This window comes from Bactrocera neohumeralis, chromosome 2, assembly GCF_024586455.1.
Source record: "Bactrocera neohumeralis isolate Rockhampton chromosome 2, APGP_CSIRO_Bneo_wtdbg2-racon-allhic-juicebox.fasta_v2, whole genome shotgun sequence".
Lineage (NCBI taxonomy): Eukaryota > Metazoa > Arthropoda > Insecta > Diptera > Tephritidae > Bactrocera > Bactrocera neohumeralis.
The window spans coordinates 38,090,101-38,116,429 of record NC_065919.1 but is presented as its reverse complement, the minus strand read 5'-3'; the positions used below and the strand labels follow the sequence as shown (position 1 = coordinate 38,116,429).

Genomic DNA, 26,329 nt, shown 5'->3' with positions numbered 1-26,329 from the left:
AAGCACACGACCACTTATTTCAACTGTATGGAAGATATATGTATATGTAATGGCTATATTTGTGACAGAATATGACTAGAGCCTTTTAGTTTGTAAATATTTATGACAGCGCAAAAAGGATGCATTGAAGTAGAAATTAAAGGGAAAGCGGACATAAAAAGAAATAAAAAGTAGTAATCAAATTCGTTCATATTCTACTCATGGGGCACATTACGCCAAACCATCGAACCATTTTTCTAATGATACAAAGATGTAAATATTTTAGTGAATATTATAGAAAAATTGTTATTTGCAATAAAAACAAAAAAAAAATGTTAACTTCGGCAGCACCGAAGTTAATAAGTCCTTTAGAGGTTCATTTCTTTTAGTAACTATGTGTTCAGTTTGTATGGAAGCCATATGCTATAATAATCTGATCTGAAGAATTTTTTTGGAGATTACATATGTTATTATCTTAAGCAGTAATCCAAGTCAAATTTCGTGAAGATACCACGTCAAATGCCAAAGTTTTCCACACAAGCCCTTGATTCCGATTGTTCGGTTTTTATGACAGCTATATGCTATAGTGAGCCAATCTGAACAATTTCTTCCGATATTACATTATTTCTATGGACAATAACTCATACCATATTTCGTGAAGATGTATCGCCAAATGAGGAAGTTTCCCATACAAGAACTTGATTCCGATCTTTCAGTTTGAATGGCAGCTATATGTTAGTTCCGACAAATGAGCAGCTTTTTGAAGAGAAAATGACGTTTGCAAAATTTCAAAACGATATCTTAAAAACTGAGGGACTAGTTCGTATATATACATACAGACAGAAAGACGGGCAGACGGACGGACAGACAGACGGACATTTCTAAATCGACTCAGCTCAACATACTGATCATTTACATATATAATTACATATATACTTTATTTATTTATTATATGTGCACGCGATGGCTGCCAGGAGGGATGGTAAGCTCGATTCCGATTCTACTCGAGAATCGAGTTTTCTCGTAAAACAATCGATTTTTCGAACGTCAAGAATCGATTCTTAATCGACTTCGACTACTGAAGATCGATTCCAAAAAATCGATTATTTTACGAGAAAACTCGATTATCGAGTCGATTATCGAGTCTACCATCCCTACTGGCAGCCATCGCGTGCACATATAATAACCTCCGCACAATAACCACCACAAAAAAATGATTTTTTTTTTCCATGTAATTTATATGGAAAATAGAAAATTTGAAACAGGCACCTCTTAATATTAATATTAAGAGCTCATCTTTTGAGTGACTTTCTTTTTTACATTTTCGAAAGTTTTTAGCCTGTTTTTCAGTTGAAAAAAAATTGCCTCAGAATGACACACCCTAATAAATATATGAATAGCATTCATGAAAAATAGAAAAATTATGAAAAAGGTTGTAAAAATATCCATGGTTTTATCCACAAAAGTACATTGAATTGCTCTGTGGCCGTAATCTAACCTATAAATATTAGTAAAAACAACTGAAAACAGTGTAAACTTTTTCAAAAATTAACGAAATGTGACTTGAAATATTTTCTGCCTTAAGGCACCGTGACACGTTGTCATATTACCAACTCCAGTAAGTTTTTATGCTTTAACTGAAATACAGCAAACTTATTGAAGTCCAACTCAATTTTTATCCTACATCGCTTATATAATTTCAATGCATTCCAATACATATGTCTTTTTGCATTAGGTACTGAGTAAAACCCCAGGTATCGGTCTGACAAAATTTACTCAATTTGCATTGCTGCTCCTTAAAAGCATTCTGTATATCTCTTTTACAGAACATCAAGCTACAGGAAATGGAAAAGTATAAAAAATTATTTATTTCAAAATGTGGTGGAACTGATGGACTGATTATTCAGCAAAAAAAGATTTCATCATTTCTGGATAGTTTAAACTTTCTAGTTTTAAAAAAGCTGTAAGTCATAAATAATAATTTAATTCTTTCAAGTGTGAAATACATCAGCAATGACAGTCGTACTTCGAAAACTAAACCAGTTTATTGACAGCTATTTTTAACAGGGCATTTATGTATTATGTATCCTTGTACTCCCAGGCTATTTTAATATGTAGAGATAGGCGTTATATATTTGTCCACTCACAGTCTAACTTCCGGCCGTCGGTCGGTTGGCACGCTATCAGAATTATTGAATTTTTCAGCTGATTAACTCGGCATATATGGTTGAATCTCTACTCGCCATACAACCCACAAATGCTAACCATGTATATCCTTCCTTCTTTATTACACTTTGGCCTATGCTTTTCTGTGTTTTTAGTCACATGTACTCCACACATAGAAATTTCATTGTGAATGGTTGTAATCTAAAATACTTATGCTTTGAAATATAGATGTGTATGTTTATATGTATATGGGCATAACAGCAGATTGGCTCCCTCATAAACGCCATTACAGCGGGTTTTTGAGTTTAGAGATAGAGACTTAGACACTTTGTGTTCGAAATCTATTTTTAGCGGCAATGTACGCTTCTGTTTTCCTCTTCCCTCTGAACTGTGTGCCGTCAACCAACTGCACAAGGTAGATGTTGAACAGATTTGCTTTGTTCAATGGCTATGGCTTTTGTAGTAGTGGAAGTACATTCTTCCTCGTATTAGTTAGCCTTTTAAGTTTTCAAGCGTGTGTACGCTTGATGCCACTTTACCTCATTTAAGTGTGTCTATACAAGTGCACACCCACTGTCTATTCCATACTGCCTACCGGCACTTGTTGCTGTTGTCGCTTTCTTTGTGTGAAATAAATCGATTATTCGTCCTTTCTACAAGCTTGAGCACATGGCTTTGTATTTGTGCATGCATCAGAAGTGGCTTGTGTTGCTTTTTCAGGACACTCCTTTCATGTGTTCAATGTTCAATAATATTGATATGGGTAAATATACCTATCCATTTTGTTTACCGTTAGTCAATATTTTTCATATTGACGCATTCTTTCGCTGTGTGGGAATACCTATACCTATAGCAGTGTATAACTGCAAGAAGCAGTCGCAGAGACCAGTTGGTGTGTGTGTGTAGTGTGTAAACGTGCAAATAGCAACAAGTGGCTGATTCATTTTATTTATTTGGTGTGCTAATGGGAATGTTTGGAACATTTATGGTTGTGATAGCAGGCATTTTGCCTTTTAGTTGTAACTTGCATACTAACGAGGTCAGTTAAAAAGAAAATACTTAAAGTGGTAGGGTTTGAGTAAATTGGAAACGAAAGGGGAAGATAAAATATTATTATACGATGTTTAAAATGTGTATGAAAGTTAATACGATATTCCCATACTCATACTTTTTGTTCCATGATATTTTTATGGATAAAATATTAAGAGAAATATACTTGCTTGTTTTCTGATACAAGATTTTATGCAATTTTCTGTAATTTCGGTCTAGTTAGAGAGTTTTCGAAAACGCCTACTGCCTTTAAAATATTTTTATAAACAGATTTATAATATTTCGTCGGACCCGTAAGCGTAAAGCTTTATTTTTTTATAAATGTAAAGAACTCCCAGCGATATATATATATAAATACAAAAATTAAAAAAGTGATGTTTAAAGCAAGATGACAGTAAAACCTTAAGCTAAAAATTAAATTGTCGAATTTTTGATGGAACATAAACGCTCTAAAATTTCAAACAGTGTTTCTGGAAGTCATCACATTTATCTTAACTACATGGAGAAATTAATATACAGTGCCATTAGGACAGAATTATGTATCGAGTTGTCCGTCAAATGTGCGTCTGCATATAAACCATACATACTATATATACCATGTCGCTACATCAGTTCAGTTAACCAGCGTAAACACTGCACGCGGCGGAATCGATTGTCAAGTTAGGGCAAGCTACAAAGGTGATGCATTTGATTTAAAGTGAAAGTATTTAAATCCGTTTGCCGCATTTGTATACGTATTCAAATGAGTAAATGAAAATAATTTTTGAGAAACCATGTTTTAATATGTTACTGCCCAATACAACTATCATTGAACAATAAAATATTATTTTGAATATCATTGACCTAAATTACACCAAGAAGTAGTGATTTGGGAGTAGTGATGCAAGTAGGACATTGAATGACCAGTCTCATTACAGATCTTTTGTAGGATTTAATTTGCATTGCTGCTTCATTTCACCAGCAGATGTGTATATACATATATTTGTGTATAATATACGACTAACTTTACTTGTTGGCATTCATTGTGATATTGTATGCGTGTGTGGACGATTTGACATTGACAGACACTTGTTCATTGTTGCACCAAAGTTAGGTTTTCCTGAACAGTTCTGCGAATATTATTTTCATTTCCTAACCACAGCTGATTGTTAACTCAAATATGTATATACCTAAATAGAAACTTTTCAATGACATTCGAAGGCAACAGACATTTTTAATTAAACACCTTCAGTAGTTTATCAGTGAACTTACCGAACTAAATGAATATTTTTTACTGTATGTAGATATGTATGTCTGTATGTCTCTAAAGCATGCCTCAGCTACGATGGGAGGAATAGTATGCGCCATATGTAGCCCAGGGGACACAATATATATCTGAATGGGAGGTTTCGATGTGTTTTTTTTTTGATTTTCAATTCAATTTGAAGAATTATGAAAAAATTTTGTATTCATTGTGCATAATGCTTAATATTTTGCTATTTTATATCTACTATCTTGGAACAGAAACATGATTTAGACTTGATTTTTCTACTTTGGATAATTTTTGTAGGACAAAAACTGAAATTTCCACGGACACCCTAATGTACATACTTGTATATGTATTTAGCGTGTGTTATTATTTTCCACATCAACGTCACCACTCAGTTCTGTGCTGTCTTCTGACACTCTCATTCCAGAATTATCTACACACACTTTTATAACTCAGCTTGCCACGTTGAGCGTGCTTCAAGTCAACGTGTGACTTATTGGAATTTTATTTTTAATTAGTGGATAAAGTGGGTGCATGGGCTGTTGGCACAACAACGGCAAATAAATACACTTGCACCTGTCGCTAAGAGTTTATTATTGGAAAAAGTGGGTACAGTTAAAGACGAGTATTTATAGGCGATTTTTATATAAGGGTGTATGTAACCGCTCGTAATTGCTCATTCACTTGTCTGTATATATGTATATACATCTCTATACTTTATGTTCACCTTTCCGCAAATAAAAGCAATAATAACAGTGGTGATGCCAGCTCCAGCTAATTCCCCTTACAATTCCGCAAGAAGTAGAAACTCTAAGAGTCTAGGTCGTTAGGTTGATGTACATATATGTTTATGTGTGTGTGTTTAATTTAACGCCTTACTAACTCTAAGTACAAGCGTTTCTAAGATGAATTTTTTGTTGTTGTGTGCTAAACTTTTAACTTTGTAAAGCGAATTAAAAGCTAAATAATTGCATTGAAACCGAGTTGTGCGTATAATTATAACGGAACCAAGCCTAAGCTTGGAGAGGGAAATCTCGCTTATAAATATTACAGCGCAAGATCACCAAAGCAAGGAATGAATTCACAACAATCTGCCCTTTGCACAAGCGCGGTGATTATGCAACGCATTTGAAATGCGATGTTTTGTACTCAAATAATAATAATATTAACTTAGTAGAACAATCATTTTATAATATTGAAGTGGTATTTTAAAAATTAAATTACTATTTCAATTTTGAAACAAACTTATTTTATCGATTTCCTTCAAATAACTTTTTGATTCATACTCTGAAGCTTTTTTACCAAATTAGTTTATATAATTACAACACAAAATTTAAAGTTCCCTGAACTCTTTGTAATAGGACATTAAAAATTGTTGAACTTTTTCGTTCAGGTGTCGTGATAAAAGCATTTACAACGTGTATTAATATAGAGGACTACTAACCAATCACACCGCCCACAAACGATGTGCCTTTACACTGAGCATCCAAGGTCGATCGTCCACCTGTTGGTGGGTGGACGCTCTCGTAAAGGATGAACACTAATTGAAAATGTAGTTCAGCGTGAAAAGCAACTGCATGTATCTATGAGCTGCCTACATACTATACACCTACGATAGTGACACACCATGGCGTATACTTTACGCACTGCTGCTCTCATTCTCGAATACCCCGTATAGCATATTATGTTGCGAAAGTAATGAGGGCATAAAGTGATTTTATTACGAACTTTGGGAGATAAATACTTTAATTGATTTACCTGCGCCTAATTATTTTCAGAAACATCCCACAAAATTCCATCAGGTCACTATGTAAATGTCATTAGTTTGGTCATTTAGCTTTACAGTAAATGCTGTGTTATGTTTAATTGAGTTTCTGCGGATTAAAGTGTTTTATAATCGCATTGATTTTTAAGTGAGGCAGCAGGAAGGGTGTTGGAAGCGCGTGTCGTCGAGTTGCTGGCTTGTATTGCAGTAATGGAATTTCTGCTATCGACAGCAACAGTACGCCGTTTGCTTTGTGTTCGCTCTTATTGTTACACTTGAGGATGTGTGGCATATTGCATATGAGCAGGTGGGTCATTTAGTTAGTACTGCATTTGTTGGCTGCCTTCGCAAATGAAGAAGACAAACTCTCTGCCTGTTATATAAGGAAATCTTTTAATTAATATTGCAATGTGTAGACACTGAAAACTGAGTCGCCGGAAGAAGGGTGGGCCACTTGTTTCCTGTTAGCTGCATTTCTAGAGCATTATATACATATGTATATATTGAACATATCACGTGAAAAACTGCCGGTGCGCAAAGCTCGCAACTGATTGGATGTCGAGGATGTGATTGTTATGGCGCAAAACAGTTTTAACATTGATTTAAAATGGAATGACTCTCACATGTTCAATGATTTTTTATAGTAATCCCCACATTTTTGCAGTATGAGCTTATAAGCGTTGTTACTTAAACTAAAAATAAAAAAGTAAGGAAGTGCTAAGTTCGGGTGTCATCGAACATTTTATACTCTTGCAACATGCAAGAATCAAAGCCAGGAAAATACTTTATGGTGTAAAACGTCAACCTGAGGATGGAAATCCAAGCAATTTTACATATTCTTAAACTATACATAATTATATAATTCCTATACTGACAGACACATAAGGTTTGTTAGAAAGACGAAAACCATTGTATGTAGTACATGGAAGTTGGTGTAGTATCGACATGCTACTAACATGTCACTTACTAAAAAAATAATCATATATAGTAAAGTCAGCCGGATGTTTGAAAATCCTGATATTAGTTATATGGGGGTAAGTCAAGCTTTCGCTCACATTTATCTATTTTAGACACTAAGATACACTGTTATGAGTAAAACACGCTAACTCATTTTCACTGAGATAACTCACATATTGGCTGATGTATGCGGTACAAAGTCACCCGGAAGTTCGATTATCGTAATATTAGGTATATGGGGGCTAAGAGAAGTATTGATCCGATTCAACCCATTTTTGACATACAGACATACCATTATAAGGGAAGGATTATCCCTGAATTTCAATTATATATCTTAAACATTGGCCCATATTTTCGTCCAAAAGTCAATTATAGGCGCTGGGGTCCAAATATTCGGTACCTAGGGGCTTGAACAGTTTTTACTGGATTTGAATAATTTTTGGTCATAAGGTGGCATACACTAAATTATTCGTGCAAAATTTAATCACGTTATATTTTTTTCGGTTAATGACGATTTGTGGGCGTGGACCGATTACGCCACTCTGCGAGCTTGAATTTTTTTTGTACTAAGGAACCCATATACCAATTTTCATCGAGATATCTCAATATTTACTCAAGTTACAGCTTGCAAGGCTGGCCGGACGAGCGAACGGACAGACAGACAGTCAACCGGATTTCAAATTTTCTCGTCATCCTGATCATTTATATATATGACCCTATATCTATCTCGATTAGTTTTAGGTTATACGTACAACCCTTATGTGAACAAAACTATTATGCTCTGTAGCAGGTCGTTGCAAGAGTATAAAAATATTGTAAAATATTTAAACTCATTCAAAGAAATCATGAATAAAATATGCTTATTTTTCTCTGAACAATTTATATTCGTAATTTTCTTATTTTTAAACGAACTCCCGGAAACTTTGTATATTTTTGCCATACGAAATATCTCAATTTAATTTTTTCTGACAACAATACATTTGTACAATATAATTATAATTCTGCTGAAATTATTTGAGAATTGAATTTCCGCAGACTTTGAACTTAAAATTGCATAATATTATTTATACAATATGTACGATACGAACGCTATGTATTTACATACACACATAAACATATATATATGTATATAATATATACACGAAGAAAAAAGTGCATGAACTCACATGAAGGCGGGTGGAATGCATGCACTCGTATATATGTATTTGCAAAGCATCGCGCATTTTGTAGAAATTATTTAAATTCATTTTCGCGCCCTTGTTCATCTTCTGACAATGTCATTTGAGTTTAGACCGCAAAAAACATGGCGTGGCAATACAAATCAACCAGCTGATAATGCCATTTGATTATCGCAATTAATTTGAAGACGCATTCTAGTAGGTTCGTCAGCCAGCCACACGATGTACGAAAGCTGCGCAATCGAACGAAAAGTTGCACAATATCCCAACTATCTAAAGCTTTGGGACCATTTTGTTGTCATTGCTTTTATGCGCTCATAAATTAGTTAATAGAGAAAAGGATATACATATTATTCCACGTCGAAACCAGCGTTTAAATATATTTATCCTCAGTTATAACACTTTATTTGGTGAAAACCAAATATTTTGTAATTTTTATTTTGATAGTTAGTGAAATTCGCGCAAATCATTATATTAGAGATACGATAACAATTTGGGTTAAATATTTGTAGACAAAACTCTTATATGTACATATGTATATTCCTATACATATAATTCCCATAAACTTTCAGTATGTCAGTAGGGTTCTGATGAAAATCTTACACCGAACTATTATAAAGCATATTCTTATATGAGGGCTAGGGGAACTTTTGATCCGATGCTAAGACTTTTTGGCACAAGGGCACATCAAGAGAAGATTGAGTGAATTTCAATGATATATCTCACAAAATTATCTATATTTATGTATTATATATGTGCATATAATATTATAAGATCAGCGTGACGAGCTGAGCCGACTTACCAACGTCCGTCTGTCTGTGTGTATATCTTCGAGTTCTTCAGTTTCTGAGATATCGATCTGAAATTTTGCATACTTTCTTTTCTCTCCAAGAAGCTGCTTATTTGTTCCAACCGCCGATATCGGATAACTATAACATATAGCTACCATAAAAACTAAATTATCGGAAACAAGTGGTTTTCCATTTAGCGGAAAATTTCACAAAACTTGATATGGGTTCTTGGATAAGGCAATTTTGCATTCATACTAACCGATTGGAATGAAGTCCTTGTAAAGAATCTTTGGATTTGTGAAGGGTATTGTAGCTTGGGGGCAACATATTCTGTATCTGGGGGCTTGGAGAGTTACACTTCAATTTCGCCATTTTTTTACTTTTACTTCGTCAGTGATCATCTCGATTTCAACACTGTAAAGTTAAAGTTGACATAGTTCAGCGAATTAAAAGGCAGCGGCTACGCTGGCTAGGTCATGTTGTCCAAATGGACGAAAACACTCCATCTCTGAAAGTATTGACGCAGTACCCGACGGGGGAAGCAGAGGAAGAGGAAGACCTCCAATCCGTTGGAAGGACCAAGTGGAGAAGGACCTGGCTTTGCTTGGAATATCCAATTGGCGCCAAGAAAAGAAGTAACGACTGGCACGCTCGGCTTAACTCGGCTATAATCGCGTAAGCGGTGTCTACGCCAGTAAAGAAGAAGAAGAAGAAAGTTAAAGAAAGAAAGTCCATGGCTATCAGGGAGGAGCTGCTGTAGGTAAACAAAATCATAACAGAAAGTATTACCGCTTGTTACATATTTCAGGAAAATTAAGTGTGTAGTGAATTATTTTTAGTATGCAATTTACAGTAAGCAGCATTTTAATTGCCTACAATTACGCACATTTTAAAGTAAAGGATAAGCTATTATTAGTTTAACTGAAAATGTAATCTAATTTGCTCAAAATTCCCCTCTGGCCACAAATAATTTCTAAAATTAACTAAATACAAATAGTTAAGTTACAAGTTACAAAAATCCAATAAAAATGTTGAGCTGTACTTGAAATATTTATAACGTTTGCTCAATGACGCAAAAGGGACACACTTGTTTGCAACTGGCGAAAAGATAGCAAATGCAACAAGTAGATAAGTCAAGTGAATTTAATTAATGCTGCTATTTTTGAAATTTAAAATTTTATACAGATGCGTGTACACATAAACATGTAAATAAAAAAGGACAACGCTGAATATTTTCATTTTGCTCTTTATGAATTTATAAATGGCCGTTTGTTGGTATGGCAATGTAATTCGCTCCTGAGTGTGTTTTTCGTTGTGTTTGTGAAAAAGGGCGCAGCAACGTTCATGCCGCAAAACGTCCATCGTCACTCAGTAAAGCAACAAGTGGAGCCACAAGTGGGCATGCGATGACTAAATGAGTACATATGTACAAGTATGTATGCACGAATACATGTTTGTGCTTATAGAAATATGCGCATGTGTAAGCATGCAAAAAAAAAAAGGCATGCACTAAGCGGATATAAAATTAAACAGCAAAAGGGCGATAAAATACACTGAAACCGAAAGTACGGATACTTCGTTGCCAAGGACGAGCTTATAGACTTATAGGCACATACACGCACTCATTTTTAGATGACATTAATGGGCATGCCTGCAACGCAAATTGAAACTTGCGAGTTAATATAATCGAATTTGGACAGAGTGACGAGAGATAGACGACAGCTGCTATCTCGCTATCAATTTTGCCACAACTAAATCACTTTTGCAGTTACTCAGTTAAAGCCAATTGAATTGAGCATTCTTTAGATATTTTAAATAAAAAGCGCATTTTTTTAAATCTTGGAAAAGGTAAATAATAAGCAATTATTATATAATGGATTTCCAAACTCATACAAAATTGGTCATTTAGTGAAATAATATTACTAATTATGATTTATAATGTATTCAATTGATCTTCATAAGCAATTTTGAAAATATTTATCAATGGCAGTAAATACTTGTCGTGCATGTTTATTATTATCACTATTATTAATTTATTATTTATTATTACTGTTTGTACCTACCATAATTTAAACAAATATCGTTTAAAATAACTGAAATACTGTTTTAAATATGGCTAACATTGGAGAGTGGTGGATAGAACACAAATTTGCCAAATAGAGATATCAAGTGGTTGTGAAATTGAAACGTTGTAATCTAACAGAATAATTTGTTGCTTTGTATAACAAAATTTTGTACTATGGAAAAGTTTAGAGCTCAAACGAGCGAAGAGAAATTGCAAACCCAAGAAGCTCTACGTTTTAGAAGCAAAGTTAGTAGCTGCTCTCTTTAGGTACTGCAGAAACCAACTGCGATCAAAATATTAATATCAAACTTTATCACGATGATATCAAATTTGTATGAGTGAATAAGTTAAGACTTCAGGAAATTCGTTATAATTTCAACAATAGACAGTATATTCATATTAAGGGGCTATACCAGTGTGACGCATAAAAATTAGGCGATTTTCGTGAATTTTTTTAAAAGAAAGTACTAGATTGAATGTTTCGACGTTCTATGGACGTAATAAAGTATATTTTTAGCTATATTAAAAAAAAAAATTTTACAAAAATATTGAAAAATAACGGAGTAATGTGCTGTCTGCGAAAGTGCCAAAAAAAAAGTGCCTCAACTGCTGGCATGATTCCGGTCGATTGAGTAGCTGAAACAAAAAAATTCAAAATGTTTATTAAACTTAAATATATTTTCTATACAATGGACTACGATCTTTGAAAAATATCAAAAATTAAGAAAATGGCGCCATTTTGAAAAAAAAAATCGTTTTTTTACGAAAAAAATTGTCGTTTTTTTAATGCCAAATTGACAATTTTCAGCCAATCAAAAAGATCGTAGTCTATTGTATAGCAAATGTATTCAACTATATCCAGTTTTAATTTGAAGTCGATCGGTTAATTTCTCGTTGAGTTATAATGTCAGCAAATTTGAAAAATGTCGTTTCGAGAAAAACGCGTTTAAAGTTTCACTTATATATGTTTGCACCTCTGAGCGGTCGCTATTTAGAACGCTGCCATTCTAAAACTATTTAAAATACGACCTCGCCGATTTCACAGGATATTTTTGAATATATAAGCTATCGAAAAAAGCAAAAAAAAAAAATTTTTTTTTTGAAAGTGTCACACTGGTATAGCCCCTTAATGTCTCTATATGGAAAACTTTACAAAATGTATGCGTGTGTGTCATATTACAAATTGTGGAACCACTAGATGAGACTCATCTTAGCCGTATGCCTGGTAGAGATCAATGTATTTAATTTAACAAAATATTTTTCGAACATTCTTAAAAAGTAATCAACCAATAAATTAATTAAAATCTGAGCTTTAAGAATCTTCATTATTATTGAAATTCAGTAAAATTTTTGACGAATATATTTTCTACCTGGTCCGCTTATATTAAGTACGAACACTGATGATAAATTTACTTGTGTAACACTTGTCTGACTGAATGCTCCCATTTGCTTTTGGGTGGGTGTGTACGTTTCTAGCCCGACATGTGTTTACACTTGACACAGTGCTGCATTAGGTGAGCTGTTTTGGAATATATTCGTGCATGGATATGTGAGTGTATGCAGATGTAAAGCATGTTCTGATAATTATGTATATAAGGGGACAATAATTGTTGCAGACATGTGTATAAATTTATAGCATGCAAGCTTAATGAGCGCTCTCTCGGCTACTAATTGATGCAAGCAGACAGAGTTGTGAACGAAAAACAAATAACAATTACAGTCGAAACTCTCTATAACGAGTTCTATATAGCGAAGTAAATATTCAGTCCCTTGGAATTCGTTAATTCATCATCGAACTTGCAATTTCTCACCACTTGTATACATAAGTACAAGCCTTTGTATCTCTATAATTATTTAAAATAATTTTTGAATATGCATTGAGTGGAGATTTTATTATATTTATATATGTTTGGGTTAATTTTAAAATAAATATTCCATACATGTAGATACGCACATAAAATTAGCTTGAAGGGAATATTCGCATTGCGTCTTTCCACTTTTCGCGTGCTTGCTGATTGCCTCGAAGGTGTGAGAAATGTAAGGCGGCAGGCGGCAATTGGCTTTCAGCGCCTTAGCATAATATTAATAATTTAATTCTAATTTGCGCAGCGCTTAAAAAATTATTTTGTTTTAATTTTCCTAAAGTACAGTAAGTGCTGGATACAAGTGGTTAAGTGGAGTGTTAGCGAAATTACTTTTCTTTTAGATTTGTTGTACTATTACGAGTTGAGAGCTCATTTTAATTTCTAAGGTCCTGCTGTCTGGTCGAACGAATTTTGTTTCGTGAATTGCACTCGGAACTACATTGTCTATCAAGAACTTGAAAATCCGACTTTAGAATCCGAATCTCTTAAAATTAGACGTTTCTTAACAACAGCGAAGCTTAAATATTTAGAACTCGTTTTCTTACTCTCTACGACACCCTCACTAAACTTGGTAATATCGACTAGATTTTCGATATATTTTCCGATTGTTGTGTTATGAATTTTCCAGCACACAAAAATAATCTGATACAATTTATGAAATAAATAAATAGTAAGCCATAACTTAGTGCTTGTGTAGTCGCCGAACGCGCTGTTTCGTACGAGTGACGATCAATATTGAACAGACCGCAGAGAAGAATCGCAAATCAGCAATTATCATAAAATTCGCGAATTTTACTTAGATAAACACTACAAATTCTCGGAAAGATATTCAAAATTTCCAGCATTTTTCAACGCTATGAGAAACTATGTACATAAATTAAGAGAAAATCGTGGAAAATACCAGCAGCAAAGCTATCGAGTGTTAGCCTCAACAGCTGGTACTTTGTCATTGAGTTTTTGAAAATTTAGAATTTTTAACGGTTTTCGCGGCTGGTTCAGTGCAGTGACACGTGCACGCGCACATATACGCCAACAACGCTGAGTAAGAATGCTTGTGAGCAATAACAATGGGACCCACCTGCGATTTTGCGTTCGCGCATTTTGCGCCATAATGCTTCCGCCTTGCGTTTGGGCCAGTTTTCGAATTTTTGTGAAAAGCTGCGAAAGAATTTGTACTCGCGTATCGTTATCGACATGCGACGCTGCATTTTGATGGGCTGCGCGTTGGCCGCCGTTGGTGGCGGCGACGGCGGCGGTGACACGGGCGGTTGTGTGCCGTTAATGGTGCTGCCGAATAATATGGCGACTTAGCAAAGGAGCTTTTCTTTGGTTTTTGTTTCTTTTGTTTTCGCTATTAAGATTTTATAGCGTTTTGTTTTCACTACGTTGCGAATGGATACAAGCTCGTGACGTGAACAAACAACGGAAATTGTTAAGTGATTGATATTTTATTCAGTGTCAACGCACACACACGATTTTGGCGCGCTATAAGTCCACTGCGTTTAATCTCCAGCTCTAGTGGATTGGCCGACCTTTGGCCACTGCCAGTGAACATTAAGCAAACAACTTTTTATTATTATTTATTTATTGACAATTTCACCGTTTAACTGGCACATTAAAAATTTTCACATTTAATTTGTTTGCTGCTGGTCACAAATTGTTACCAAAACATTGCTTCGCAAACGCTCTGAATGCTCGACACTCCGCAAATTGAACTTGCTGCCGCCGCTTCGACGCGTCTATAATCAACGGAGCCTGTAAAAGCACTAATGAATATGCGAGCAACTTGGCGAAATGGTGTGCAAATGTGGCGCAACAGTGTGCTGACATGCCACTACCAATACCACACACACACACACACTCAGTCGAAAGGAGGCGTTAGCGGGCATCATAGACACAGTCATTTGGGGCTGGTGCGGCGGCGCTTTGACTTTGAAATCGGTAGTCTGTAGTCGTATGCTGGCATGGTTAATCGTATGGCTAACGCATCGTTAGACTGAGTGTCTAGCTGGCAGACTGGGCACTTGGCGATTGCCTTCTGCCTTCTGCCATATGCCACAAATTGTGCGCCGTGTTTCATCATCGACTATCTGGTTGCGCTGTGTTGTTGTTGTTAGCAGTGTAGGTGAATGTAAACAATGACGAGTAGAGCGAGGCTGAGCAGCCGAACGCCGACGTTGCCTTGCCGAGCAGCCGAGCGAACTCATCATTGTCATTGTAATCACCATCGATACACGATTGCTGGTTCGCGCGCGCATTCGTTACGCTATGGGCACAAATATGAAATATGCAGCTGAAACAAAAGCAACAGCAGCATAAAGCCACCAACAGAAAAAAGCAACACCAACAAAAACTATGTGGCAATGAAACTTCTGCTGCGAGCAAAGCGCTTAAACGACGTGCGAACAAAAAACCGTTAGTGTGCATAAGGATACGATAGTGCGAATACACATAAATACATACATACACATGTATATATTGTCTATAAATTCGCACGCCGGTATTGCTGCGGGCGTGTGTGCGCGTGCTAATGATGGCAAGGATGATTATAGTAGTCACGTTCGCATCAATGACGTCACTGTGATGATGAAATGATGAATTCAATGATATTCAAACGAACTTTCATCGGTGGTGTGTGTACAGTTAGCATCAGCTCTATGTATATGTGGGTATAATATGCATTGTTCTGGCGTTAATTAACAACTTTTTTTTATTTATTTTCGCACTAAGCAGCACTTATGGATTTAGTTTGATGACTTTTAATTTCCACATTGTTCTTGCAAATTTCTTTCCCATCATAATTGTAATGAATTACGTCAGAGACAGCTTACACGTTAACCAATTAATGTGAGTAAAATGTGTTATGTTGACCTAGTACAAGTTGTGTAAATTGTGGTGACACGGCGTATACGCGATTATTAGATTCGATTAGTTTGTGAGCTTGATGGATTCACAGGAATTTAATAAAACACTTACAGCGTATGACGGGTAGATAAACAAAATAATGCGAAGGATAAATAAAATATTAAGGATTCTATATATGTGTGTGTAATAACATGTATAAAACACTTTTTTAGTGCTTTTCATGCAACTTTATTGCGAGTTCAATACGCAGAAGCGAATGTTGATATACATACAATGTATATACTAAATATACTACTGTGTCCAAAAAATAAGACATTTGAATTTAAACTGCGCGCGTCGAAGAATTTGGAGAATTATTTTTTGTTTTTTAGGTTGGTAGTACTGTCAGTCACATTTATGTCAAATTTCATGTCAAAATATTCATTAGTGTTTGAGATACGTGTCGTTTTGTGAGCTGCAAAAAGTGAGTTTTTCGTTTTTTGCGATGTCGAAATTTGTTGTTTACGGATGAGGCTCATTTCTGGTTGAATCAATAAGCAAAATTTCGCATTTGGGGTGAAGAGCAACCAGAAGCCGTTCAAGAACTGCCCATGCATCCCGAAAAATGCACTGTTTGGTGTGGTTTGTACGCTGGTGGAATCATTGGACCGTATTTTTTTGGGAAAGATGCTGTTTTACGGTGAATGAGATCGCTATCGTTGTTGCTAAAAACTTTTTTGTTGCCAAAAATACAACTTGGTATAGTGAGTTTCAACAAGATGGCGCTACATGCCAACGTGTCGAAGACGGAGAACAATTCATCTCAAGAAAGACCCGTCCAGGGCGACATGCGATTTAATCATTTTTTGTGGGGCCGTCAACCGACAGAAATAAGCCAGCAACTATTCAGCGTTGGAAGACAAATTTCCAAAGATTTGGTGTTGAAAAACCTAAGACGTCGTCAACATTTTGAAAATCTTCAAAAAGTAAATGAAACCTTAACGTTTCAAATAAAGAACCGATGAGATTTGGCAAATTTTATGCGTTTTTTTTTTTTTAAAAGTTATCAAGCTCTTAAAAAATCACCGATACTACATATACTACTGTGTCCAAAAAATAATGTGACATTTGAATTTAAACTGCGCGCGTCGAAGGATTTGGAGAATTATTTTTTTTTTAGGTTGGTAGTACTGTCAGTCACATTTATGTCAAATTTCATGTCAAAATATTCATTAGTGTTTGAGATACGTGTCGTTTTGTGAGCTGCAAAAAGTGAGTTTTTCGTTTTTTGCATGTCGAAATTTGTTGAGCAAAGAATTTGCATTAAATTTTGTTTACGGAATCAATTTTCTGCTGCGGATACGTTGAGGATGGTGCAGAAAGTCTTTGGTGATGAGGCTATGTCTAAAAAAATGTTTACAAGTGGTATAGTGAGTTCCAAGCCGGCAGTGAACGTGTCGAAGAGGAAGAGCGTCCAGGGCGACCATCAACCTCAACCGACGAAGCTCAACAAATGAAAGATTTGGTGTTGAAAACCGTCAACTAACAATTAGAGACCTTGCTGATGAAGTTGGCATATCGAAAGGCTCAGCCAATACTATTTTGAAGGATGTTTTGGGCCTCAAGCGCGTCAAATCTCGACTGGTACCGAAAACATTGAATTTTTTGGAAAAAAGGCGTCGCGTTGAAGTGTGTGAAACGATGCTTTCCGACTACCAGGGTGTCATGAAACGCATTAAAACTGGTGATGAGACTTGGATCTATACTTACGACCCCGAAACAACCGATCAATCGAGCGAATATCGTGCCAAAAGAGAGCCGAGACCAAAAAAATCGCGCCAAAGTCGCTCAAAAATCAAGGTCATGTTGACAGTCAACAAGGAATATTATTTGAACGTTATGCGTCGTTTGCGCAACACTATCCGCCTAAAAAGGCCGGAATTGTGGAAAGACAATTTTTGGTTTTTACACCACGATAATGCACCATCCCATACTGTCCTCGTAATTCGTCATCATTTCGCCAAAAACTCAACCCATATCGTTCCGCAACCACCGTATTCACCTGATCTGGCGTCGTGCGACTGCTGGCTGTTCACCAAGCTCAAAAGACCGCTCCGGGGACACCGTTTTTATACGATAGAGGAGATTCAAGCCGCAGCGAAGACGGAACTGAAAGCCATCCCGGAAAGTGACTACAACCAGTGTTTCGAAGATTGGAAAATCCGTTGACATAAGTGCATTGCATCGGGAGGGGATTACTTTGAAGGGGATGAAATTGATTTGGAAGAATAAATAAAGAATTTTCAAAATAAATACAATGTCACCTTATTTTTTGGGCACAGTAGTATTTTAATTTCGGCCATATATGATAAAATGATTCGATAAGGTAATCTTGGTTTTAAGCTAAATTAGACTGGTTGTATTTAAGGGCAAGTATCAAATTTTACTCACTTTATATACATAAATATCCCGTCTAAGCGACGACAATGAAGTTCTCCTTATACTTTGTGGTTGTCAAAATCTATTTTCTACACAAAGTTTCGATGTAAAACCTCAACTTATGCTCCCTTAAACTCTTTTGTAGCAAATATTTATAGCAAAGACTCATTCGAGGTGATCTCTACATAAAAGCCTACCATGGGGCAACTGGTCATCATTGACAACGCGCTTGAATCAAATTAGGCTCAACAGATGCAAGCGGTTTGTTTCAGTGGCACGTGGTCATGCCGGTCCTTTTTACAGACGAACAAATCTTCGCTGCTACGTAAAAAGTGTTATTTTAAGGGTTCAGCATAGATCACAATTTAACTGCCATATTGGATTGGTGGGGGGTCTCCTGTAAAGGCATTACTCCTCTTCACTTCAGTGAAAGGATGTGGAATACAGTTTGTGGTCAGAGTTGGAGAACATGGCCTGTCGAGCGTTCAACAGAACAATAGAAACTGAGCATGCTGCCGTTGATTAGTGGTCGAATTGTCTGAGGGCATGTGTGAAAACAAAAGGTGATCATATCGCATAATGCTTTTATATTTATTTAACTTTAGGGACTACATGGGTTTAGGGGTTTCCAAAAAACGAAATTTAAATTGTCTTATAAAATTCTACAACACCTCTAGAATATTGTTCTAATTTCTCAAGTTGATCCGAGTAATAGTTTCGGAGAAACATTTCATTCATTTTTTTATATGAGAAAAAAATTCTTGAAAAAAAGTCTGTTTTTTACCCGAGGAAACCCACATAACTCCCTAACAACCTTGTACACAACCTGTTTAGAATGGTTTGTTCTGTGTTGTTGTTGGAAAATTAATCGCATTTATTTTCAAAAACCTTTAAACCTTGTACTCATCTATGTTGTAACTAAAAATGGTTGCACCGAAGCTGTAACATTCTTCACAAATAAACAAGTTTTCCATACAAGAACTTAATTTTGACCGCTCAGCTTGTATGGTATCTACATATATGTTGTAGTGGTTCGATATCGACGGTGTCGGCAAAAAAGCAGCTTCTTGGGCATGTGTGCAAAGTCTCAGGGCTACATCAATTGAAGAAATAGTTCCAGAATATACAGACAGATGGACATGACTAAACCAAAACAGTTTTCTCTTTGGTCTTTATTATATACATATATGTATATTTTGGTAAGGGTATAAAAATTACTGGGCACAGAGAAAAAAACGTATATGTGTGTTTATGTGTCTTATTTACATCCTAAACTTTGTGTTACCTAAATTTCATTATGACGAATACTTATTCACTTTATTAATTCAATTCAGAATAACTAAATGTTTGCAGACTCGCATTTATTTTATTTCCTAGAGTAGTTTCCAGAAACAATTTCCGTTTGCTGGTGCGGCTACGCAGTCTTTTGACCCCGTTATTCTATGTACTACTGCGCATAAAAAATATTAAAACAGAGATTAACGAAAATTGCCACATTTTATTCACTGCTGAATTATGTGACATAGTTTACTGTTGATATTCTCAGGCCCTAAAATGTATTCAATTAATTCCTAATTTATATACATATTTCGCTTGAATATACATAGATATGTGCAATAACTGAAATATTGTCCTCTAACATCCTCAATTAATTTTAAGGAGTAACACTTGCTTATGTTAGAATGTTGGGTAAATATTTGCAAACCGTTGATAAACGAACAGGGCAGCCCTTACATAGTTTGGAGCTAAGGCATTGTAGTGTAGGTAGATGCAGAAGAGAACATATAATACGATTCGATAAAGAGAGCGTGTGAGAATATGGAAAATTTTGTAGAAATTGTTAAATTGTTGGAGGAGCAAAGACATCAAGTGTTGATGAATTGGTCTGGGTTGTTGGCGGAAGTGTCACATAAGTGTTTGTGTGCAAGGGGAGAAAGCAGAGCTTTATTAACTGAAAGTGACAAGTGCGCAAAAAGAAAAAAGCTCTTATATAAAGCTCGCGAAGAGGCCTGCAAGCGCCGTGCTAAATGATAACCTACAGTCCATGTTTCTTCGGTAACTCGGATTTGATTACTTTTAATTGTCTGCTATAGACAACACCAAGCGTCTCACTACATAAAACAAAAGTATGAACATATGTTTATATATTATATATATTATTAAACATCTATGCAATAAATACTATACTTTTGGATATCTACTAAAAATGTTTGTAATCATAATTGCTTAATAAAGTTGCTGTCTGCCACATATTCGACTCACCTGCTAAGTAGCGATCACTTTGCGATCGTGAGTAGCGCAGCGTCTAAAAATAGAGAAAACATTGGTTAAGATAGTAAACTGTGCTGTTTTTACTGTGTTTCGCAGAATTTTAATTAATTTCACATGATATTTCCAACTCACCAACTTCTGCCCGGAAAAATCATCACGTCGCGTCTTCTCTTTTTTCAGCAGCAATGGCGCCGAGTTCGACTTGGTGGTCAGCTCTTGTATGCCCAGACTTTCATGTCCGCTGTGCAGCGAAGCGCTACTCGGCGAGGGCAATTCTGCAAAGAGTGTCGGCGATAGCAAAGACTGAAAGGGTTCCTGACGTAGAGCCAGCGACAGCTGACCACGTTCTCTGCCACGTCCATGCAAATGTTGATGTATCTTACGCGTCAATGGATGATGCTGCTGCGGATGCTGATGTTGCAGTGGTGAGTACTGATAGTAGACCGCTGGTAGCGAAGAGGTATCCAATGAGTGGCTGCGACATTTATGTGCTCGGCCACCACCACCACCTCTACCGCCATAAGGCATCATAATTGGTGCAGTCCCAGCGCTGAGCTTGCGACGTAATACTACGCTGTTGCCGCTAGCCGTTTCGTTAGCTGCTGTGGATCCGTTGCGACTGCCACCACCGCCACTGCCACTGGCGCTGCTCGCATCCCCATCGTTACATTCGCAGTCGCAATATGGACCAATTTCAAAATCATCGTGGCCCTCATCATATTCATACGTTGCATCGGATACACCCATACCGCCGTCATCTATGGCTGGAGTCGTTTCTAGCGTATTATTACTCTCTACGTTATCGTTGTCATCTTGTCGTGTGCGTTGATGTTTACGATGACGTTGGCGTGTGGCGTGCAGAATTTGATGTTGTAGCTGTTGCAAATGTTGAACCTTGTGTTTTAGCTTGTCCGCTGCTGTAGTAGCTGTTGGTGGTTTATGCTGCTGACGCTGTTGATCGTCAATGTCATCGTGTGACTCATCGCCGCCATTGATGGTAATATCTTCATCACCACCATGAGGTTCATCGCATAGGCTGAGTACTTCTAAGAGGTCTGGATCATCGGAGGAAACTACTGAACCACTTTTCTGGAATTTCATTTTCCGTAGCGCATCTAAGCTACTAATCGATTCGTTGTCGTTTTGTTGGGACTTCCAGTAGCAGATTTCTTTCGGTGGCGTCGCCGTGCCAATACCACTTTCATTATTGTCATTATCTAGGCCGGAGGAGTCGAGCGATATGCCCGATTTCCCGGAGCTGAGCACGCCAGAGGCCTCTTCGCATGCCGAGGATGAAGTGGAGCTGGAAGCACAAAAAGTAAAAATTAAAATTTCTACAAAAGTATCCCGTACCTGTATACTTATCTCTGATTTTGGTACGTCTTTATTATGATAAAAAATAATAGTACTGATACATTTTTATTTAAAATTTAAGTGATCGTTCAAGTTTGTCAAATATTTCTGTTCCTCTTATTACCAATTTTAGTTGGAACCTAACAGTGCTTCCGCATTTTCTAAAACCTATCCTTCGGCTATTAAGTCTCAATAATTGTCTTATTTGCTACTTACTTATTGTCTTCATCGACGGCGCCAACACTTCGCAATATTGACTCCTCAGACGTCCAGATCGTTGAAGTGGATCCTTTTTTGGTCACATCGCCGCCGTTTAACAACAAAGAGGACGTGGTGCCACCGCCATTACTCTTTGATGCTGATGAGGTCAATAATGTAGACGGTAAGAGCACAGTGTTGCCTAGCTTTGCCGTAGCTAATGCTGATGTTGGTGTTGTCATTGTCGCATGATTAATGCGCTCCCGTTTTGGTATTGCCAGCATTGCCGCCAAGCTACCGCTACTGTTAAAACCACTGTTGCCGCCTTTATCACCATTGCACAGCTGCTGCGCTAGTGGATGGTGGCTTTGGCTCTGACTCGAGCTTTCCCTCTGCGTCCAATGTGTTGTAGCGATGTTGTTGCCGAGCATTGTTTCCATATCGTTTTCCAATTGACGCTGTCGCCTACTTTTAAGTGATTCCTCATCGTTTTCTTGGGCGGCGGCGGCGTCACAGCCGTTTAATGTTGTCATTGCCATTGCTGGCCGACGGTGACCATTTGTCGTCGCCAATGCAGTCGCAGCTGCTGGTGTTGTCTCTTCAATTTTTAATATCGTCGCTGTTATTGACGGGTTTGTATCTGTTGGCGCACTTGTTGCCTTCGCATCGTTGCCGCATTGTAAATTTGTCAAGTTATGATAATGCTGATGGTGTTGTTCAGTTGTGGCATTAAATGTTGCTAAACTGTTGCGATTGCCGGCGCCGCTATTGTGGACCGCTGGTTTTTGTTGGTGGTATTCTGTCGGGGCCGATAAAGTTCGCATATAGGCAACACTCGGCTTAGCCGGAGTGCAAAGGCTTCCAGCGTTGTTGTCAGCGTATATGCCATTATCGAGGCGTGCACAATCAAGGTTAAACGATTGCAATGGAATGGTGGTCTGCGAATGGAAAAAGAACATTCACACATACATATAATAAACAAATAAGAATACACAACGAAAAGAAAACTAGTAAATTGAAGCGAATTATGTCTGCTGACGTCCCTTTGCTTAGGCCCAGATAGCTTGAAGGCCGATTACTAGTAGTTAATAATGCAAAAATCTTCGACAACGTCCACTTGAATAATGCCTTACGACACAGTCAATGTATGTGCGTGCATGTCTTGCAACGCGTGACACGAAGAACTGAACATGACTTGTTGAATTGTTGGCAGTAGCAAAGTGCAGTTGTAAGTGACGTGGTGGAGTGATCTTCCGATACTTTTAGAAAGATTGAACTTGTTGAAGGGCGCCGTGCTGCTATCGAAAAATTGTTGTTTTCGATGTAGTTATGCAAATTGAAAGTCGTTTTTGTGAGTTCACATATGGAGCTTTTACTGAACGAACTTAGTTTTCTGGTTGAAACTTATGGGGTTCAAGGTAATAAATAATTGCTCAAAAAGAAAAGTTCCAAACCATTTTGGAAAAATTGCTTATCATAAATATAATTGAATTATTATCTTAAATAGTATTCTATTTTTTTCTGTTGTATAACTGCGATCGGGGTTGCGCTATATGGGGTTAAAAAGGTTAGATTTCGTAATGAATAATTGTTTCAGACAGTTAACTGGTGGCATGATTTGGTATTCTTAAAACACCCGACAAAGATTGGCAGAACAATAAACATTACATTTTACAGTTTTTCTTCGATAAAATTACAACAACAAAATTAATCCATTTCTTAAGCTCATAATAAGGTCCAGGATATAAACCAGGATAGACGGTCAAAAAGATTTTGCTGTAAGTTTGGTGAGACTAGCAGGAATCATCTAGCATAAGCTACTGTACTACGGCCAAACTCTTAATTGGAATCTATACTATCAACAATTGGACCTTCTGAAGGAAACAATAGCTCAAAGGCAGACAATAGGAGATGAATTGTGTTCCTTCAGGACAGCGTCGAGCAACGAATATCGGTAGCTTCTGATGTGTCCACCTTATAGTCCGTACATTGAACCAACTGCTTGCTACCTGTTCCACCCTATGGCGAATGATTCTACCCGTGAGAAATTCCGCTCAAGAGAAGCTTGTGAAAACCGACGGTCTCGGTTTTGTTCCAACGAGGGTCTCTTTGAGAATGGCACTATGAATTTACATTCAAAATAGCAAAATGTTATAGAGTAAAACGGTGCATATTTGACCTTAAGCGCATCATTCTTACTATGCTAAATAAATGCTTCAATGTAATGCAAAATAATAGAATTTATCTTTACTATATCTTACACCAAAGACCTTCTCAATAGCAAAAATTATTTCAATTTCTTTTCATTTAATATGTGCGATTATAGTAGAGCTGTATGGAGCGATCGTCATTGTTTCTATATTGACCTGGCTGCTGCAATTTTGCGACTCAGTTGAATTCGCTGCCTTTATTCCTCATTGCTGCAACACCATATTTGGACAACATACGCAATTGTCATTGTATCGTGAAGACATGATAAAAATCAGAAGTGTCTGCAAGACAATGCAATACACCAGTGAGGAGACGCGAATACCTACGAAATTGGCAATGTGCAGTTGATACCATTAATTCGCTATCGTTGTCTTATGCACTCTGGTTCAGATGCCACTCAAATGGTTATTCATTCAGTGGTGGCATGTACCACGTGTCAAGTGTAACATACAGTTTATATGTACATATATGATGTTGCAAGCGTTCAGCTTTCATCAATCACTTGCATTTCGGCGATGGTTGTCATTAAATCATTGAAATTAATTTCCGTTGGGCTCTTCTTTGCAAATATTTTTTGTTTTCCTGTCGAATATATAAGTTGTGTCGCTTGCCGTTTTATTTCCTTCTGTTCTTTCAATTGCTTGCAATGTAAATACTATACCAATTGTTTCGGCTAGAATATTTACACGCATATGTTCATATAAGCCAGGCACCCCGCAACGGCTAACTCAGCGTTATTCGCTCTGCATTCGCCTTGACCCCGGCTTTAAGTAAATTCTCTGTGATTTCTGTTAGTACATAGTTCACATATAACATCTTCGCTGCCTTTGCATTTAAAACAGCTTTACTTGAATCATACATGCTTAAGGGAGGGGTTAGGGTTTCATGATAAAAAAAAATACCTTTAGTAGATTATTGAGCACACTTTTGACAATGATATAAGTATAATAATAGTTGTTTACAGAAGCTGCTTAAGTCGGTAAAACGCGTTTTTGCTCGACTCATCCCGATGAAGCTGAGTATGTATGTATATTTCAAAAATAGTACAGTAAACGGGTTACTTTGGACATGCCCGATTGTGCGACACCCACTCTCAAATTCATGGAAAGCATTATAAATCCCTTATTGGGAGTATGAGTTTGAGATAAAACAAAATTCGCTAAAGGAGCTGAAGGCCATCTCAAAATGAGCTTGTGAAAAGTGTTTCGAGGACAAATAAATATTGATAAATAATTAAGTATTTTGCGTTTTATTTACAATTTCCTTTTTTTACAATCTATATAAATGATCAACATAACGAGCTGAGTCGAACTAGCCATGTTCGTCTGTCCCATACGATCCTAGTCCCACAGTTTTGGAGATATCGATGAAATTTTGCACACATCATTTTGAGCAGTATCATTTGTCGGAACTGTCGATATTGGACTACTATAGCGTAAAGCTACCATACAAGTAACCGATCAACCTCCCGTCCTTGCATAGAAAACTTTTAAATTCGACAAGGGTTCTCCTCGAAATTTGGCACATATTATTGTCAAAGGCAGCGCTTCCATCTCCGAACAAATTGTTTAGATCGGACAACTATAGCACATAACTGTCCCACAAACTGATCGAACACACTCAAGTTCTTGTATAAAAAAACTTTTTTATTTAATAAGATATAGCTTTGGTGCAGCCGAGGTAAACTTGTTTTCTTGTTTTTATTACATAATCGAAACAAAATTCGACTGTTTTGCCTTACCAAAAGCCTGTTAACAATGCATATGCACATGTTACAATTCTTTGATCAGCAACAACAATTTAACGCTTTAATTTTATTAGCTTTTGCTTCGAGGCAAAAAACAATTAAAAAACTACTATAAAAAGCAAATTAAATGCATGGGGACAAAAGCTGGTGATAATCAAGACCAATGAAACTCTGAATAGCACAACGAAACCAAAAATAACA

General features: G+C 36.7%; 1 protein-coding gene across 2 annotated transcripts in view; it reads right to left on the bottom strand.

Moving 5' to 3' along the window:
• LOC126751519 (rho GTPase-activating protein 7) overlaps positions 1-14,800 on the bottom strand; it is a 28,271-nt gene extending 13,471 nt beyond the window's left edge. Inside the window, exon 1 of one of the 2 annotated variants that reach the window (XM_050461842.1) lies at positions 14,144-14,800. In XM_050461842.1, the coding sequence (XP_050317799.1) occupies positions 14,144-14,273 (130 nt within the window). In that variant the 5' untranslated portion in view covers positions 14,274-14,800. The remainder of the gene's footprint in view (positions 1-14,143) is intronic. The other variant, XM_050461843.1, reaches the window with a different exon arrangement.
• Positions 14,801-26,329: the final 11,529 nt, after the last annotated feature.